This window comes from Chiloscyllium plagiosum, chromosome 27, assembly GCF_004010195.1.
Source record: "Chiloscyllium plagiosum isolate BGI_BamShark_2017 chromosome 27, ASM401019v2, whole genome shotgun sequence".
Lineage (NCBI taxonomy): Eukaryota > Metazoa > Chordata > Chondrichthyes > Orectolobiformes > Hemiscylliidae > Chiloscyllium > Chiloscyllium plagiosum.
In genome coordinates, this window is record NC_057736.1 from 14827305 (window position 1) to 14847695 (window position 20391).

General features: G+C 40.4%; 1 protein-coding gene across 3 annotated transcripts in view; it reads right to left on the reverse strand.

Moving 5' to 3' along the window:
• Positions 1-20391, reverse strand: part of cnksr1 (connector enhancer of kinase suppressor of Ras 1) — an 84353-nt gene that overhangs the window by 18921 nt on the left and 45041 nt on the right. For 2 of the 3 annotated variants that reach the window (XM_043717490.1, XM_043717492.1), the window contains exons 9-12: positions 18367-18516; positions 16035-16105; positions 10753-10937; positions 5029-5222 (exon numbers count right to left, since the gene is read on the reverse strand). In XM_043717490.1, the coding sequence (XP_043573425.1) occupies positions 5029-5222; positions 10753-10937; positions 16035-16105; positions 18367-18516 (600 nt within the window). The remainder of the gene's footprint in view (positions 1-5028; positions 5223-10752; positions 10938-16034; positions 16106-18366; positions 18517-20391) is intronic. The other variant, XM_043717491.1, reaches the window with a different exon arrangement.

Sequence of the window (20391 nt, forward strand, 5' to 3'; positions counted from 1 at the left end):
GACTCTTTGACTCTTTGACAGCTAAAATGAGATACGAAAGAATACTGGAAGTTTTTTAAAAAAGAAAATCCTAAATTGTTTACAGGTACATTAAGCATAAAGGGATAATGAGTTGGAGAATCAAGGACTGGAGGGCATCAATTTAAGGTTACAGGGGAAAGACTAAAAGAGAACCTGAGAGGCAACGTTTTTATACAGAGGGTGGTATGCATATGGAATGAGCTGCCAGCAGAAGTGGTTGAGGGGAGTATATTAACAACATTTAAACGGTATTTGGACAAACACATGGATATGAAAGGATTAGAAGGATATGGGCCAAATGCAGGGAAATGGGGTTAGCGTGGATGGACATTTTGGTCAGCATGGAGCAGTTTGGGCCACAGGGCCTGTCTCCGTGATGTAGGACTCTATGACTCTATGAGTGAAAGAAAAGGATTCATTAAGGACCACGTCAATAATTCGTGCATGAGCTGGAGGATGTAGGTAGGGCTCTAATTAAAGACTTCTGAGTTGGTGTTCACTAGTGAAAGGGATGGTATGGATATATAGAGAGAAGGTCTGCGATACAATTAATAAGATTAGCATTGACAAAGAGGAGGTTCTGAGTGGTCTGGCAAGCTTAAAAGTAGATAAGTATCCAGGGCCAGATGAAATGTATCCCAGGTATAGAGTGAGGCAAAGAAGCAACTGCTTGGAAAAATTTCCAATTCATTGCTGGCTACAGGAGTGGTTCTGGAGGACTGGAAGACAGCCAGTGTGGTACTGTTATTCAAGAAGGGAGCAAGGGATAAACCAAGAAGCTACAGGCCAATCAGTTTAACCTCAGTGGTAGGGAAACTATCAGAAACAATTCTGAGGTACAGAACTAATTTCCACTTGAGAGAGAGCATTTAATTAAGAGCAGAGTCTAGATTAGAGTGGTGCTGGAAAAGCACAGCACATCAGGCAGCATCCGAGAAGCAGGAAAATCAACATTTCGGGCAAAAGTCCTTCATGAGGAATAGAGGCAGGGTGCCTGCAGAGTGGAGAGATAAATGAGAGGGGAGTGGGGGTGGGGAGAAAGTAGCATAGAGTACAATAGGTGAATGGGGGTGGGGATGGAGGTGATAGGTCAGAGAAGAGGGTGGGGGAAGTTAAGAGCAGTCAGCATGGTTTTGTTAAGGAGTCATGTCTGATCATCTGGATTAAATTTTTCAAAGAGGTGACCAGGGTGTATAGATGCATCTAATGCTTTTAATGTAGCCTACTTGGACTGTAGCAAGGCTTTTGATAAGGTCCTGCATGGGAAACTGATTGTAAAGGCAAGAGCCCATGGGATCCAAGGAAATTTGGCAAAGTGGATTCTCGGTTGGCTGAGTGGCAGAAAGCAGAGATTGATGGTTGAGGGATGTTTTTCTGACTGAATTTCTGTGTCCAGTGGGGTCATAAAGGGTGTAATGTTGGGGTCCTTGCTGTTTGTGGCTTATATCAATTATGTAGGTTTGAATGGTGGAAGGTTCACTCAGTTTGTACTCGATACAAAAATTCATGGCACGGTAAATAGTAAGGAATACAGCCTTAGATTAAAAGAGGACATAGAGTCATCCAACATGTAAACAGACCCTTCAGTCACCGGTCCATGCCAACCATAATCCCAAACTAAACTAGTCCCATTTGCCTGCACTTGCCCCACACCCTTCCAAACAGGGGATACAGATGAGCTCGTCAAATGGACTGATCAATGGCATATTGAATTCAACCAGATAAATGTGAGGTAATGCAGTTGGACAGGACAAACAAAGCAAGGGAACACTATAAGTGTGAATAGTAACATCCTGGGAAGCACTGAGGATCAGAGAGACCTTGGTGTGCATGTATACCGCTCCCTGAAGGTATCTGGAGGGATGGATAAAATGGTGAAGGAGACATATTATATAATTACCTTTATTAGTCAAGATATAGAGTTTATGAATAGAGAGGTTTAGCTGGACCTGTATAAAATTTTGGTTAAGCTATAGCTAAAGTGCTGTGTGAAGTTCTATAATTTACATTATAGGAGAGATTATAATAGCATTGGAGATGGTGCAGAGGAGATTTACCAGGATGTTGCCTGGTTGGAGAGTTTCAGTTTTGAAGAGAGATTGGACAAACTGGGGTTGTTTTCCTTCAAGCAGAGGAGATTGACAAGGGACATGATTAAAATGTTTAAGATTATGAGGGGCATAGATAGGGCAGACAGGTAGAAATGTTTCCCATTCACTGAGGGATCACTGATCAGAAATTTAGAGTAAGAGACAGGAGGTTTAGAGGTGTGAGAAAGAGAAAATTTCTCACTCAGAACATGGTGGGAATCTGGAACTTACTGCGAGTAAGGATGGTAGAGGCAGAAACTTTTATTGAGAAGTATTTACTGTAGATGTGCACTTGTGATACCAAAGCATACAAGCGTATGGCCAAGTGCTAGAATGAGGTTTGGAAAAGTTAGGTGGCTGTTTTTGACTGGCGTGGATGTGCTTAGCTAAAGGGCCTTTTTGTGCTGTCAATCTCTATGATTCTATGCATCAAAACAGTGAAGAGCAGTTAAACCACAGATTTTAAGGTTATTTCACTTCTTTAACAAGTACAGTGTATAGACAGGAAGAAGTCTAGATGGAATAGCACAAGTAGCAAAGATTACTACCCATCCTGGGTTGTGGTTGGGATGATTGGCACCAATTCTCTGAACCTTAACACTGTCACGACCTTTACTTAACTTCAAACCTGAGAGTTCAACAACTTTCCACAAGCTACCGAAGTGCTTGGCACCTGCCTCATACCACAGAACTGGCAACTACCCAGAAACCTTGGACTGGACATCTGGTGACTGACCCTAGGTTTTACATCAAGAAACCTTGCCCTTACAAACTTCAGATTCAACATTTCATCATTAACTCCCTTTGGTTTGATATAATTTTACTTCTAATCTCTTTAATCAACATCATTCAATAACCTTGCATTTTGTGAAAGTACAGATTCCTACTACTGATTTCTCCAGGGTAGGTGGAGGAATGCAAACATCACAAACAAAATAGCACCAGTGCAATGTTAAAATTAGTTCAAATAGCTTTTAACAGTAAATTAGCAGGACTTAGTTCACATTTTACTTGGTATGTGTGCATGAGAACTTGCAACTGAATGGGTAGCAATACTGAATCTATTGCTCAATATCCTGTTTGAATTACACAGTCCCAGGCTTCCTGTTTCCTTAGTTTTGTTTCCAGTGTTTCACAATCAGTATCCTTCTTTAAAAACATACTGTCCCCTGCATTACAAATTTTAATTAAATGGTTTGTTTATCTATCCATTTCTGTACTTTTTCAAATTTAAATATACAAAAGGTGGCACCTTGAGATTGCTGACCAAGCGGAATTAACACTGCTGAAAATTTCCACCAACTTGAGTATTTAGGTTGATGCTTTAATTCTGCGTGCATTAAGTCTGCCGATCGCTGTCTTCTAATGCCGCTTTCTGCCTCAAGATGTCAGAACTTTATTTGCATGTGATCTGAAGAAGTTATTCTCCACAATCTGCAGATGATGCTGAGTTTCACATAGCTCTCAAGCTCTAACATCTCACAAGTTACCTAGTTTGTATGAGAGAACTGCAAATTACTCATGGTTTTGCACACTGGGAAGCTACAGGTGTTTTCCAAACTGTACTGACCTGTGGAGCATGGTAATAATGCATTGGGGTAAAGCTCTGTGCAAAAGAAATACAGCTTTGTAGCATTCTCCAGGAACAGAAACAAACCTTTACGCTGTATCTAATCAGTGTTGCATCTGCCCTAGGAATCATTTTTGGGACACTGTAGAAGGAACTTCTGTTTATATCTAATCAAACAACAATATAGAAGAGAGTTTCATTTTGTATCTAACAATGAGACAATATAGAAGGAATGTTGTCTGTATCAAACCAATGCTATTAATTTAAACTAATCTAACCAACCTTATTGTATTCAATCCCAGGACTTCGGTGCCAATTCCTACGTTCCCTTCAGATTGCAGAGTAAGCCACCTTTTTGAATGGCTGCAGTGAGCTGACAGTGTGGAGTTACAATATTTACCCAGCAATGATGAAAAAACAGCAAGATATACAGCTAAGGCAGGATAGTGAATAACTTGGGGAAGCATTTGGAGATAGTATTAATTTGTAAGGAATAGGAGCACAAATGGACTTAAGCATCCTTGAACTTGTTCTGCTTTTCAATTAAAGTCATGGGACATTTTTGCCTTCAAATTCCCTTTTCTTCTTGTTCACTTGTCCTTCTAGGTGGTGAAAGTCAGTTTTAGAAGGTGCTTCAGAGCCACGATAAGTTGGCTTTGAACAAGGCACCACATTCTGCTAGAGGTGGAGGTGTTTAGGAGGCATGTTTGTATGGCAATCAAGCAACCCATTTGTCCTTGGTCACACAAAGCACCATGAGTACTGGTACAGCTACATATATTGAGGCAAGTGGAGATTAGCTCCTGGAATATGCCTTTTAAATAGTAAAAAGGCTTCGGGGAATGAGGAACTGATTCATCTGCTGCAGAATACCCAGATTCTGACTTGTAGATAGTATGTGCGTGCCTGGTTGAGTTATTTCTGGTCAATATTGACTTCCAGGATTTTGGTGGTGAAGGATCCAAATTATTATAATCATGTCACTTCACTTCAAGAGTCTCAGTTAGATTCTCATTTGTTGGAGATTATCATACTCCGATACTGGTGAATGCTATTTGCTGCTTTTCCACACAAGCCTGGCTGTGATTCAGGCTTTGTTATTTTTACATATGGGCTGTTTAGTTATCAGAGAAATTCCAAATGGAACAGCACACTGCAAATCAGTGAACATCTTCTGACTTGGGAGTATTTGATATTAAAACCATCTTATGTCAAAGTTGATTTTTTTTCACTATTTTCTGCAAGATTACTTCTGCTTATACTGACAGACTGACTTAAATGCTTCCTTAAACAAAAAGTGCACAAATTTCTGGTAAATAATGGCATTGCATAATTCATCATGCTCACCGCTCTCTCATCATTTGCTCGTCTTGGTCTTCCCTCACAGTCAGAATCATACTTCATTCTATCTTCAATGTTTTGATGCTGAATTATTCTTGGAGATTGTGGAGTTAATGTTCCATCACTTACAAGCTCTTCTCCATCACATGAGGTCACAGTGCCCCCTTCAGACATCAGACTTGCTACCTGCATGTGCTCACCTGTAAAATCAAATAAAGCACAACCTTAACACATACCAGGATAGCAACTCAGTTACTGAACACACAATAGTAGGCAGCCAATAATACACTGCATTGCTAGAGTAAACATTGGTTAGACCCCATCTAGATTGTTATCTCCAATTTAGAACACCATATTTAAGAAAGGATGTCAATTCTTGAGTGGTGAAACAACATTTCAGTCATGCATAAGCACTTGTTGATATATAAAAAAGGATTCTGGATCAGTGGTGCTGGAAGAGCATGGCAGTTCAGGCAGCATCCAACGAGCAGCAGGATGTCAAGGCCTTGAAGATGTCACATAAGAGACCTACCAGAATCGCGCCAGGACTGAGGGGATTCATTTTTGCAAAGGGATGATGGAAGCTAGGATTGGTTGTCTTATAAAGAAGATAAGAGCAATTATAGGTCAGAACTTTATGGTAGGTTATAGGATACAGCAAGAGCCTCATGTCATCTTTTCCTGGGAAGGCCTGCTGCATCATGTGCTGTTCAGGAATGTGTTCACACAAAAACTAGGAGAAATTAGGCCATTCTGCCATTCAGTGGGATCATGGCTAATACGTTTGTGCTTTGAATACCACATTCCAGGCTACCCTGACAACCTTACATTGATTCTCTTGTCTAAAAAAATCTATCTCTGCGTTAAAAATTGTCAACCAGCCCCTCTATAAAAAACCCTTTTCCAGCATATTTTTAAAAGAATTCGTGAAAGATAATTAGTTTAAGGCAAATATCAGAAGCTATCACTGGCCATTTGTAAAAGGCTATTTTAAATTTCTGGAAAAATAGGAACACATTGTTTATTTAATTCATTTACCAAAGATTAGGATAGTTCTCACAAGTTAGGTAGTAATTTCTAAATTTCAGCACCTACTGAAAATGACTTGGCAGAAGAGATCACTCATCCTCAGTCAAATGCATTTGATATTCATTCATTGATCAAAGTGACTCATCCACCCTGGATAGTGTTGAGCTTTTAAAAACATGTCTTGCAGCTGCACAAATCCAGATGTTTAATATCCATCACATTCCTATTTTGAGCCTAGTTGATAGTTTTCCTCTTTTATTTCAAGGAACACAGAAACTAGGTCTAGATCATTTGTCCCTTTGACCCTGCTCCACCATTCAATATGATCATGATTGATCTTCTACTTCATTGCTATAATTCCTGCTTTCTCTCCATACTCTTTAATGCCTTTAAAATCTAAAATAAAACTATCTTTATTGGGTATGTTTCAGTCGAAAATGGTTCACCCCATATGCGAAGACTGTGTACTCTGGTTCTAGACTCCCCAACCAGGGAAAACATTCTTCCTGCATCTTGTTAGAATTTATATAATGTTTTCAGTCAGATCACCTTCTAAACTCTGGTGAATATAGACCCAGTCAAATCAATCTCTCATTCTACAACAGTCTTGTTGTTCTCATTGTCAGTCTAGTGAAGCTCTGCTGCACTACGTCTATGGCAGGTTTATCCTTTATTAGGGAGACCGAACTACAGGCAAAACTCCCCAGGTGTGGTCTCTCCATGGCTCTGTATAGCTATAGTGAGATATCCCTACCTATGAACTCAAATCTTCTTATAGCATTATACAGCACAGAACAGACTCTTTGGTCCAACTCATCCATGTCGACAGATATCCTAAACTGATCTAGTACATTTGCCAAAATTTGTTCCACATCTCTCTAAACCCTTCCTATTCATGTACCCATGCCTTTTAAATGTCGTAATTGTACTAGCCCCCATCACTTCCCCTGGCAGCTCGTTACATACATGCACCACCCTCTGTGTGGAAAAATTGCCCATTAGGTCCCTTTTCAATATTTCCCCTCTCACCTTAAATCTATGCCCTCTAGTTTTGGATTTCCCTACCCTGGGAGAAAGACCTTGGCTATTCACCCTTTCCATGCCACTCATGGGTTTATAAACCTATATATATATATATATATATATATATATAACCACCCCTCAGGCTCCAAGGCTCCCGGGATAAAAGCCTCAGACTATTCAGCCTCTCCTTATAGCTCAACCCTCCAGTCCTTTCTGTATTATTTCACTGAAGTCTATAACTTCACATTTAGCCATGTTGGCCACTCACTCAACTTGTCTCAATCACCCTGAAGCCTCCTTGTATCATCCTCATAACTTTGATCCTTCTCTAGTTTTATATCAACAGCAAACTTGTAAATGTTGCATTTGGTTCCCTCACCCAGACAATTTATATATAATCGTGAATAGCTGAGGCTCCAAGTATTGATTCTCATGGTACTCACTTATCATTGTCTGCCACTTGGAAAAAGGCCCATTTATTCCCACTCTGCTTTCTGTTGGTCAACTAATTCTAGATCCATGCCCATTTATTACATCCGATTCTATGTGCCTTAATTTTGCCCACTGACCTCTTACTAAGGATCTTCTGAAGATCTAAATATAACACATTCACTGAATCTCCCTAATCAATTCTACTTGTCACATTCTCAAAAAACTCCAGTAAAGTTGTTGAGCATGATTTGCCTTTCATAACCTTACACTAGTTTTGTCTAATCCCGTTGATGTTTTACCGTCACATCTTTTATAATAGACTCTAACATTTTCCCCATTACTGGTGTTAGGCTAATTGGGCTATAATTCTGTTTTTCTCTCTCCCTGCTTTTTTTAAAATAATGGCATTACATTTGCTATCCTCCAATTTGTAAGAACTGCTTCAGAATCTATAGAATGTTTGAAGATAGCCACCACTGCGTCCAACATTTCCAGGCAACTTCCTTTAGTACTTTGGGATGTAGACTATCAGGCCCTATGGTTTGTCACCCTTTAACCCCAGTAATTTCCCAGTATCATTCCTAGTACTGTACCAATATCCTTCAATTTCATCATCTTCCTGGATTCTTAGTTTCTTAACATTTTTGGGAGGTTATTTTTACTCTCTTTTGTGAAAACAGACCCAATTCTTTGCTATTTCTTTATTCTTCATTATAATTTTCCCTGCTTTCCTATAAAGGGATCTTCATTTATCTTTACTAATCTTTTTCTCTTCACATATTTATAGATTTTGTGGTCAGATTTTGTGTCCTTGCAATTTTACTCTCATGCTTTATTTCCTCCTTTTGATCAAACTTTTTGTCCTCTTTTGCTGAATTCTAAAATATTCACAATCCCCAAGTTTGCTGCCTTATTTTTGGCAACTTTGTGTATCTCCTTTTTGGAACTAATACTATCCCTAGTTTATTTTACAAGTTATGGTTAAGCCACATTTCCTCTTATTTTGCACTAGACAGGCATGAATAATTGTGATTTATGAATTACAAATAATTTCAAGAATTTCAAATAGTGAACCCTTTACAAATTGTCAATGACTGCTTCTAATATTCCTGATGCAGGGCTTATGCTCAAAATATTGACTCTCCTGCTCCTCGGATGCTGCCTGACCTGATGTGCTTTTCCAGCACCACACATTTTGACTGACTCTCCAGTATCTGCAGCCCTCACTTTCTCCTGCTTCTAATACTAACCTTGCTTGCAGGATTACTCCATTCATTTTCTCACTGAAAACCTTTTAGATATGCTGGAAAAGATTTACGGGGATATCCTCAATTTTGAACTGTCAAACTCAAAAAAGTAAGAACCATCATCTATAAACAGAATCAGGCATTTTGCACTGCTTCTATTTTAACGGTATCTCTGAATCTTCTAACTACTGAAACTTTCAGTGTTGCCTTGGGAATCGCTTACTACAGAAGTTCAAGTGCAAGACTACCGAACTAGCGAACTTCCCTTTTTAATTAATTTGTGGGCATGGGTATCTCTGGCTGGTCAGAATTTATTGCTTGCCCCTAGTTGTCATTGAAAAGATGGTGCTGGGCCACCTTCTTGAACCTCTGCAGTCCATGTCTCTAAATGGGCCTGCAATGCCCTTTGGGAAGGAATTTCAGGATTTTAACACAGTGACAATGAAGGAACTGTGATTTATTTCCAAATCAGAATGGCGAATGGCTTGGAAGGGAAGTTGCAGATGGTGGTCTTCTCATTTAATTGTTGCCCTTGTCCTTCTAGATGCAAGTGATTGTTGGTTTGGAAGATGCTGTTTAAGGATCTTTGGTGAATTTCTGCAATGCATCTTGTAGACATTACACGCTGCTGCTAGTGAGCTTTGGTGGTGGAAGGTGTGGATGCTTGTGGATGTGGTGGCAATCAAGAGGGCTACTTTGTACTGGATGGTGTCAACTTTCTTAATGTTGTTGGAGCTGCATCCATCCAGGCAAATGGGGAATATTCCATCACACTTGTGATTTGTGCCTTTGAGAAGTTGGACAGGCTTTGGGAGTCAGAAGGTGAGTTACTTGCTGCAGATTTCCTAGCCCCTGACTAACTTTGTAGCCATTGTGTTTATGTGGAGAGTCCAGTTGAATTTATGGTCAGTGGTAACCCCCAGATGTTGATGTTGGGGGAATTTAATGTTGGTGACATCATTGAATGTCAAAGAGCTGTGTTTAGATTGTCTTTTATTGGAGATGGTCTTTGTTTGGCACTTGTGTGATGTGAATGTTACTTGACACTTCTCAGCCCAAACCTGGATTTTATCCTGATCTTGTTGCATTTGAAAATGGAGTACTTCAGCATTTGAGGAGTCATGAATGGTCATGAACATTATGCAATCATTGGTGAAAGTCTCCACTTCTGACCTTGATGAAGCAAGCTCAAGATGGTTGGGCCTAGGTCATGACCCCTGAGGAATTCCTCCTGAGATGACTGATCAAACAAGCACAATGATCTTCCTATGTACCAAGTGTGATTCCAAAAAGCAAAAAGAGTTTGACCTTGATACCCACTGATTCCAGTTTTGCTACCGCTCCTTGGTTGAATGTAGCTTTGATGTCAAGGGCATCACTGTCACCTCACCTCTGAAATTTCATTCGCATATGGACAGTTTAAACAAGACAGTTACCATAACAAATCAAAACAAAACTGGAGTAGTGTTTCTGCTTTGGGAACAACTGAGAAATTGTGGTCAAACTGCACTGGTAAGGTTACAATTCAAGTTTTTGTTTCAAATCATTTGTATTACCATGAACTTACTGAATGGTAACCTAATGCAGTAATATTAGTACAATTTAATTCAGGTTTATCAAAAATAAACATTTTTAAGAAGCAAGTTACCTTTCTCACGCAAAACCATGTTTTTTCCAAACCTATAGTCACAGGACTATATTATTATAACCAGCTAACATTAGCCATCACGTGTGCAGTAATTCAGTACCTAATATAAATCATGCTGGTCAGCAAAACAGAATGGAGTATGTCCAATCAGCTGGTCACTGGAAACATTTGAAAACTGCCTCCCACAGACAGACAGAAGGAGAAGGGTGAGAGCTTGAGAGAGAAAGCTTGAGAGAGAGAAGGGCAAGAGAGAAAGGGAAGGGCTGGAGCTTGAGAGAGAAAGAGAAGGGTGAGAGCTCGAGAGTGAAAGAGTTAATGAGTGCGGCATGCACGCAATGTATTCCTCCTTACCCTCAGTGTTAGACTGTTGTACTGGCTGCATTTGATCACTTTCTCCATCAGACTCGGACCCAATTTCAGAGTAGGATTCAGATGGCAATGGCTTATCCTTGTCTTCACAGCTTGCACTAGTTTCAAAGGTGTTGCAGTCAGGTTTTGCACCCTGTTGGATTCCTACCCTCTCTCTCCGTGAGAACCTGAATTTTTAAAAAATGAAAGTCTTTGGAATTTATGATTTTAATTTGGCAGATTCGTGTGTACACTGTTCTCCACAGTTTGTTTTTTAAGTATCAAGAAACATATCAAAAAGTTTAACCAGAGATAAAGGGGCATGACTGACCTCAGGTGATCATGGGGTCATACTCACCATGAAAACAGTGATAGCAGGGCCAAAATACATAATCCAATACATGTAACCAAACAATGAAACAAAGCGCTAAAAACAAAACCTGAGGAAATTGAAAAGCCTCCAACACAGGAGGTGTTGACATAGGGGTCTTATCGCTGGACAATAATGATCCAGATAATGTTCTGGGTCCTTAGGTTCAAATCCTGCCACAACAGATGAAGGAATTTGAATTCAATAAAAGAAAACCTGGAAGTAAGAGTCTAATGATGACCATGAATCAATTAATCAGGAATTAATTTTTAAAAACTGTATTATTTATTGAACTGGAAGGATATCCTTCACCTGGACATTTTATTTATTACTCATTCATGGGACTTGGGCATCACTAGCTGTGGCTGTGTTTATTGCCCATCCCTTGTTGCCCTTGAGTGGGTGGTGGTGTGCTGCCTTTTTGAATTGCTGCAGTTGATTTGATGTAAGTAAACCCCACAATGCTGTAGGGAGGAAGTTTCATGATTTTGAAACAGTGACAATGAAGGAAAAACAATATTTTTCCAAGCAAGGGGAGTGACTAGCTTGGAGGGGTGCTTGCAGCTGGTGTGTTTCCAGGTGTCTGCTATCACTACCTTTCTTAGTGATAGTAGTTGAGAGTTTGGCAGATGATGTCTGAGGAACCTTGGTAGATTTCTGCAGATCATCTCCAGATAGTAGACCCTCTTGCTACTGAGCTTATTGATGGAAAGAATTAATGTTTTTGGATGTGTTGCCAATCAAACAGCTGGATGTTGTCAAACTTCTTGAGCATTGTTGGAGCACCACTCACAAGTGGGAAATAATCCACCACATACTGACTTGTGCCTTACAAATAGTGTATAGGTTTTGGAGAGTCAGCAGGATTCCTAGTCTCTGATTTGCTCAGGTAGCCACATTATGAATATGGTAGTTCAGTTCACTTTCTGGTCAATGAAAACCCTCAGGATATTGATTATGGGGGTTTCAACAATGATAATGCATTTGAATTAATATTAAGGGACATTAATACCCCAGAATTAATGACTTGGTTAAGATTCATTACCACATTGTGTCTTTCAACAAAATGTGAGTAACAATGTCACTTAACATCTTACCCAATGGTAACTCAAATGCTATAGCAGCTAGATCATGAACGAGGTACAAATCTGCAGTACTATTCTCCACATGTGCACAAAGCTGATTTTAACTGTTACTGTACAGAGTTGGAAGTTGAAGTCTTGTCCCTGCCTCCACAGTTTAAGGTAACTATTTAAGTGGGAACATTTTTGCTTGCTGTACCAAAGCTATGCTCCACAAGAGCATTCCTTTGCCTTAATTTACTGAGCAGCAAGCAGAAGGATCAGCAAAAACTCCCCTGCTTAATATGTTGCAACAGAATAGGTTGTGATCTGGTTTCATCCAGTTGTGAAACATATAAAGAGTTATACAAATATTTTGTGTCCTATCTTCTCCACTTCTCCTTAAGGCACTAACTCATTGCAAGTGTATTCCCTCTAACATCTCTCACAAGTATTTCATCTCTCCATCTTGACAAAGAAGATTGCTGGATTAGTCAATTCAAGGAACATCACAAATCATTGAGATTGCATTGTCATCCAGTTCCAAGCACATGCTCTAGGGATGTCACTGAATTGCCTCAGAAGCATGAATCCTGGTTGATTTTTGTATCTAAGCAAACCATTAACTGCTGACCATAAATCAGGACTGACTTTGAAATAAACCTGGGGCATTCATTGTCAGTGTGGTTTAGTTGATAAACTTGACAAGCATTGTGTATTGAGGATTCATTACTTTTATCCATAACATAAATCATGGGACTCACTGACTGCGTAACCAAGCAACAGTTGGTTTAGTCAAGGAACTTTATAGCACATGTGGTTAGATGGTTACATTCTAAGTCAAATTAATGTCAACAACATCAGGTTCAATTCCTTGTTAGGTTGGAACAGACACAGGGTCTGCCTCTACACCCTGCCCATAGTAGAAAATCACAGCACTTTGTTGTAGTTTGGCAAATAATTTCCAAGGACCTGTAACAAAGGGAGAGAATGCAAAAATTCCACTGCAATACATAATCATGTAAACATAACATGAACATAGAACAGTACAGCACAGTAAAGGCCCTTCAGCCCTTGATGTTGTGCCAACCTTTTATCCTACTGTAAGATCAGACTAACCCACATACTCTTCATTTTACTATCTTCCATGCGCCTATTCAAGAATCGCTTTAATGTCCCGAATGTATCTGACTCTACTATCACTGCTGGCAGTGCATTCCATGCACCCACGACGCTGTGTAAAGAACCGACCTCTGACATCTCCCCTAAACCTTCCCCCAATCACCTTAAAATTATGCCCCCTCGTGATAATCATTTCGCCCCTGGGAAAATGTCTCTGATTATCCACTCTATCTATGCCTCTCAACATCTTGTACACTATTAATCAAGTCACCTCTCATCCTTCTTTTCCAATGAGAAAAGCCCTAGGTCTCTTAATCTTTCTTCATAAAACATGCCCTCTAGTCCAGAGAGCATCCCAGTAAATCTCCTCTGCACCCTCTTTAAAGCTTCCACATCCTTTCTAGAATGAGACAACCAAAATTGAATACAATATTCCAAGTGTGGTCTAACCAGGGCTCGATAAAGCTGCAGCATCACCTCATGGCTCTTAAACTCAATCCCTCTGCTAATGAAAGGCCAACACACCATAAGCCTTCTTAACAACCCCATCAACTTGGGTGGCAACTTTGAGGGATCTATGGAGATGGACCCCAAACTCCCTCTGTTCCTCCCCACTGCCAAGAATCCTGCCTTTAACCCTGTATTCTGCATTCAAGTTTGACCTTCCAAAATGAATTACTTTACACTTTTCCAGGTTGAACTCCATTTGCCACTTATCAGTCCAGTTCTGCATCCTGTCAATGTCCCAGTGCAATCGACAACAGCCCTCCACACTACCCGATACTCTACCAACCTTTGTATCATCGGCGAACTTACTAACCCACTCTTCCACTTCCTCACCCAAGTCATTTATAAAAATCAGAATGAGCTGAGGTCCAGAACAGATCCCTGCAGGACACCATTGGTCACCGAGATCTAGGCTGAATACTTTCCATCTACTACTACCTTCTGTCTTCTATGGGCCAGCCAATTCTGTATCCAGATGGCCAGATTCCCTGTCTTCTTACTTTCTGAATGATCCCACCATGGGGAACCTTATCAAATGCCTTGCTAAAATCCATGCACACCACATCCACTGCCCTACCTTCATCAATGTGTTTTGTCACATCCTCAAAGAATTCAATAAGGCTTGGGAAGCATGACCTGCCCCTCACAAAGCCATGCTGACTATCTCTAATCAGACTATGGTGTTCCAAGTAATCATAAATCCTATCTCTCAGAATCCTCCCTAATAATTTGACCAACACAGATGTAAGACTGACTGGTCTGAAATTCCCAGGATTATCCCTATTCCTTTTCTTGAACAAGGGAATAATATTTGCCACCCTCCAATCATCTGGCAGTACTCTAGTGGACAATGAGGATGGAAAGATCATTGCCACAGGTGCAGCAATCTCTTCCCTCACTTCCTGTAGTAACCTAGAGTATATCCCGTCTTGGCCCTGGGGATTTATCTATCCATATGTTTTTCAAAATTTTCAGCACATCCTCCTTCTTAATATCAACATTTTCAAGCATGTCAACCTGTTCCACGCTGTCCTCACAAACATCAAGGTCCCTCTCAGTAGTGAATACTGAAGAAAAGTATTCATTAAGGACCTCTCTTACCTCCTCTAACTCCAGGTACAAGTTCCCTTCACTATCCCTGATCAGCCCCACCCTCACTCTGGCCATCCTCTTGTTCCTCACATAAGTGTAGAATGCCTTGGGAGGTTTCCTTAATCCTACCACTAAAGCTTTTTCATGCCCTCTTCTAGCTCTCCTAAGTCCATTCTTCAGTTCCTTCCTGGCTACCTTGTAACCATCTAGAGCCCTGTCTGATCCTTGCCTCCTCAACCTTAAGTAAGCTTCCTTCTTCCTCTTGACTAGATGTTCCACATCACTTGTCACCCAAGGTTCCTTCACCCTACCATCTATTCCTTGCTTTTTTCAAACTATCATGGGAAAGCAAATAAGTTCAAATTTGGGCTATGACCCATCATTTTTGTCTGTGGTGTAGATGAGTAATAAAGGGTATTCATTCAAGTAGACCATGAAACTAGAAAGGTCAAGATCAGACTTGTACATAGAAATTGCTGGAAAGTAGCCATATTGGACTTTAGATATAGTTTATCTTATCTAGGGCTCATAATTCTGCTAAAGTGTTTAGGGAAATGCTCATTACTATCGATCAGACCAAAAGCTATTTGAGTGGGAATTTCACTTTACTCTTTTAGAGTTAACTAATTCAGAATGTACAGACTTTCACTTAACTTTACTCTTTCAGAGTTAACGAGTTAGGAATATACAGATCATTACCGTTCATTAATCCAGCCTAAATTGAAAGGTAATACTAGTAAAGACAAAATTAATTAAATATGTCAATGAATTCAATACTGAGCTGAGAAACATGAACAAGCCTGGGCCACAAACCAGCCTGGTCATCTGACAGCTGTATTATGCATACTTTTATAAGAGGGAGAAAGTGACGACTGTAGGTGCTGGAGATCAGAGTCGAGAGTGTGGTGCTGGAAAAGCAGAGCAGTTCAGGCAGCATCCGAGCAGCAGGAGAATCGACGTTTCGGCCATCATGAATTCCTGATCATGGGCTTATGCCCGAAACGTCAATTCTCCTGCTCCTTGGATGCTGCCTGACCTTTTGTGCTTTTCCAGCACCGAACTCTTGACATTTTTATAAGCACCAAGTATCGAACAACTGTCCTGGAGAAGAAAGGAATTAAATTGGAACTAACTGGGCAGATCTCTCAGACAGCACACTTGCGTCTGGCGATGCTCCTGCATCTTCTGATGTGCTTCTCTGCACCTAGAAGAAAAAGAGCAGATATTAGTATACAATAAGAGTATTTCAACTAAGTTCAATCTCATACCCAGTATTCAAACATACTCCCCAGAGGCACATGAGCATGAAAAAAATCTAGGATAGTAATTTTGACTTTTGATGATGTATAAGATGAGTAACAACAGAAATCAACAAACCTGGAGATCAGGAAAAGTTATAATGGATTGCTGTGTTGCATTGCATGTTTTGCACTACCTTCCAAAGTCAACATTACCCCAAAGTATGGGGTACCATTTTTCTAAGTCTCTAACATTCCAACACTCCCAGTCTCACTTCACTTGCCTTTCTCATATCCCCAAAATCTGTGCCTCAGCTTCCTGGTCACCTGGATTCACACAGACAATTCTCATTCTGTGTAAAGGAGTTCCTTCAGATATCAGATTTAAATATTTCATTTGTTTACTATCTTTACTGTCTGTGCAATGCAGTATACAGACCCCAGGACTTCCTCAGTATAGAACTTTTCTTTTAAAATATTTCCAATTAAGATGCACAGTGTTGGAGGTAGTATGTTATCATGGATAAATGATTGGCTAAATCTTAGGATATAGAGTTGGGATAAGGGATGCTATGATTCTATGGTAAGGGAAGCACGTTCAGAATGGCAAACTAGTAGAATCCCACCAGGATTAGTATTGGGACCACAATTATTTGTAACATATGTTAATGATTTGGTTGAGGAAAGTTAGTACACTACAGCAGATGACTTAAAAATAAGTGGGAAGCAAATGGTTAGACAGAAAAATGCTGCTGAGGATTGTCAGATCAGCCATGGAATGATGGAGCAGACTCAATGGATTGAATGGCCTATTTCTGCTCCTGCACTTCATGGTATCCACTCTTACTACTGATCCCTTACTGTATCATGTGTCAACCTGCACTCATTCTATTTCACTGATGAAAGGACATATCAATATAATTTTTCTTCATCTACCCATCTTATGATGGGTTGTTTGCATTAACTATTAATATACCAATTAAGTGGGGAGTCGAAGGATCTTCGGTTTCTCCTCCCAGGTGACACTTCCATGTTGTTTGGCACTCTCACCAGAACTAGTTGAGCTGAGTCTGGGATCAGGGACACCAGGCAACTTGAAAAGAATGCTCTTTACCAAACATTGACAGGAATTGTTACTTGCTGGTACAAGTTATTTTTATTTCAAAAATATACTTTATTCATAAAAAAAACTACACATATATATGTACAGTAGCACATCAAGGAAACAAACATTGGATTTTGACTATCCAAACAAACAAAGGCATCTCCTACTTGAACAGTCTATATTTACATGCATTTGGGGCACCAGGAGGTTCCGATAATTGAACAGACCTCAAAGTCATTAGTTACTGTGTTACCTCCTCAAATAATTCAAAGTCGATTGCTTAAGCAAAATTTTCCCTTTCAAAATTCCATGCAAGCTATTCATTATTACATTTCTCATTTGTAGCTTTTCTTTGGTTCTCTGCTATAAGTAAGGATTCTTGATGTTGTCGTGACAGACTGTAATTCCCTCAACATGTTTTGTTTTCCTGTTTTAATTATAAAAATTACATTTGAACATCCACCAGTCCTATAACATGACACCTTCATCATCAATTTATCAAATACAACAGTAATATCTTGGTTAACTCTTCCCTGGAATCTTTCAAAATACAAGGATACAGTACTTTTTTTTGGGGGGTGGGGAGGGCAAGGGTTCAGTTAGCTGAATTGGCTGGATGGCTGGTTTGTGATGCAGAGTCACATCAACAATATGGCTCCATTTCCTGGCTGAATTTACCTTGAAGGAATCTCCTTCTCAATCTCTCCTCTTGCCTGTTGTGTGGTGATCTTCCAGTTTCTCGAATGAGAAAGCAGCCTATGGTCTGTTAAGACAATGGTGACCTTAACATCCTTTTCTCTTTGCGATTTTAAATGCACTAATCTTATTAGTTACCTCATCATGTCCACATGTCCCATCTCCCTTCTAAAAACCAAAGCAAAATAATTAAGGTTTTATCATCTCTTTGTCATTACTGTTTTATTATCTTCTCCCTGTAAATATTTAGTGGTTCAATTCTCATTAGACTTCTTTTTTTATTGATATGCCTGCCAAAAGTTTTAAATAATTTGATCGTTTAGTTCATAGGTCCTCTTTGCATTCATAAATTGTCTTCTTGATCTTTGTCCTAATCTCTTTCTATTCTCATTTATCAGTAGAAATTTGGTAAGAGATTGTCCTCACCTGTGTTGTTAGGTGGGGTTGCTGCAGCTGAACATCGTCAGAGAAACTGAAAGATGGTGATATGTCAAGGGGCACCTTTTTCATAATGAGGACTACTTGATTTGGATTCTCCCGCAGTTTGGCAACCAGGTTATGCAATGTCCACCCAACCTATTGGTGGAGAAAAAAAAACAAGAAGGAAGAGTCCCCAAGTGGGAAATCCATCATTGCATAGGTTGTTGGAACAATGTTTCTCTTTGGAGTCAGTTAACAAATAAATTAAGAGGCTTTAAGATGAAAAAAGGATTCCAGCATCTCTCTGTGTCATCACTGAGTAATAGGCCCATACATTGAAGGTTTGTAGAATCATAGAATCCCTACAGTGTGGAAGCAGGCCATTCAGCCCAATGAGTCCACATCGACCCTCCAAACACCATCCACCCAGACCCTATCCCTGTAACCTTGCATTTCAAGTACCTAATCCACCTAACCTCCACATCCCCGGACACTATGGACAATTTACCATGGTCAATCCACCAGATCTGCACATCTTTGGACTATGGGAAGAAACCGGAGCACCAAGAGGAAACCCATGCAGACACACGGAGGATGTGCAAACCCCACACAGTCACCTGAGGGTGGAATCAAATCCAGGTCCATGACACCGTGAGGCAGCAGTGCTAACTACTGAGTCACCATGTCACCCCAAGCACTTTGAATTCTATGTCTTAGTCAGGTGGTTTTGGTAGGGAAGGTAGGTAAAGAGATTTAGGTGCCCAGGAGATCCTAAATGTTAGCGTGCAGGGTTCTGGAATGACAGCAGTCAAGGCCATGTTCAAAAAAACACAGCAAGTGGCTGGGAACAGTTCCCCTGTCTCCTCTATTGTGTGTATTATAGCTGAAGGGAGTGAGAATTAGTGATGATGCCTTAGAGAAAACATAATATTGGTTTGTATTAATGAAACCTGGACTGTAAAGATTAGATGACACGGTAAGATGATATTTCTTACAATTAATCTACCTTTAAGAGACATGCTTATAATGTCAACACTGCATCATGTGACCAAACTGTATAAAGATCTCATGCCCCCATCTTGCCCCTGATCACTTGAAGAATGAAGCTAGAATATGGATACATGATTACCAGATCAGGCTGAATTTGTCAAACTTCTAAAGTGTTACATTGAAATTTGAAAATTTAGTCTTATAAACTGTTGATCAGTTCGTGTAATTATTGAATTGACAAAATGTGCTTATAGTCAAGAGTGTGGTGCTGGAAAAGCACAGCAGGTCAGGCAGCATCCGAGGAGCAGGAAAATCGACATTTCGGGCAAAAGCCCTTTATCAGGAATGAGGCTGGGAGCCTCTGGGGTGGAGAGATATATTGGGAGTAAGGTATCTGAAAGTGCAATAGGTGGATGGAGATGGGGGTAAAGGTGATAGGTCGGAGGGGAGGGTGGTGGTGATAGATGAGAAGGAAGATTGACAGATTGGACAAGTCATGACGATAGTGCTGAGCTGGAAGGTTGGAATTGGGGTAAGGTGGGGGGGAAATGAGGAAACTGGTGAAATCCACATTGATGCCCTGGGATTAGAGGGTCCCGAAGCAGAAGATGAGGCAATCTTCCTTCAGGCGTCGGTTGGTAAGGGAGTGGCAATGGAGAAGGCCCAGGATCTGCATGTCCTCAGCAGAGTGGGAGGGGGAGTTGGAGTGTTTGGCCACGGGGCAGATGTCCCAGAGATGTTCTCTGAAGCACTCTGCAAGTAGGTGTCCAGTCTCCCCAATGTAGAGGAGATCGCATTGGGAGCAGCAGATATAGTAAATGACATTTATGTAAGTGCAAATGAAACTTTGATGGATGTGGAAGGCTCCTTTGGGGACGTGGGTGGAGGTGTGGGCGCAGGTTTCGCAATTCCTGCAGTAGGGGAAGGTGCCAGGAGGTGAGGATGGGTTGTTAGGGGGCGTGGACCTGATGAGGTAGTCACAGAGGGAATGGTCTTTATGGAAAGCAGATAAGGGTGGGGAGGGAAATATATCTCTGCTGG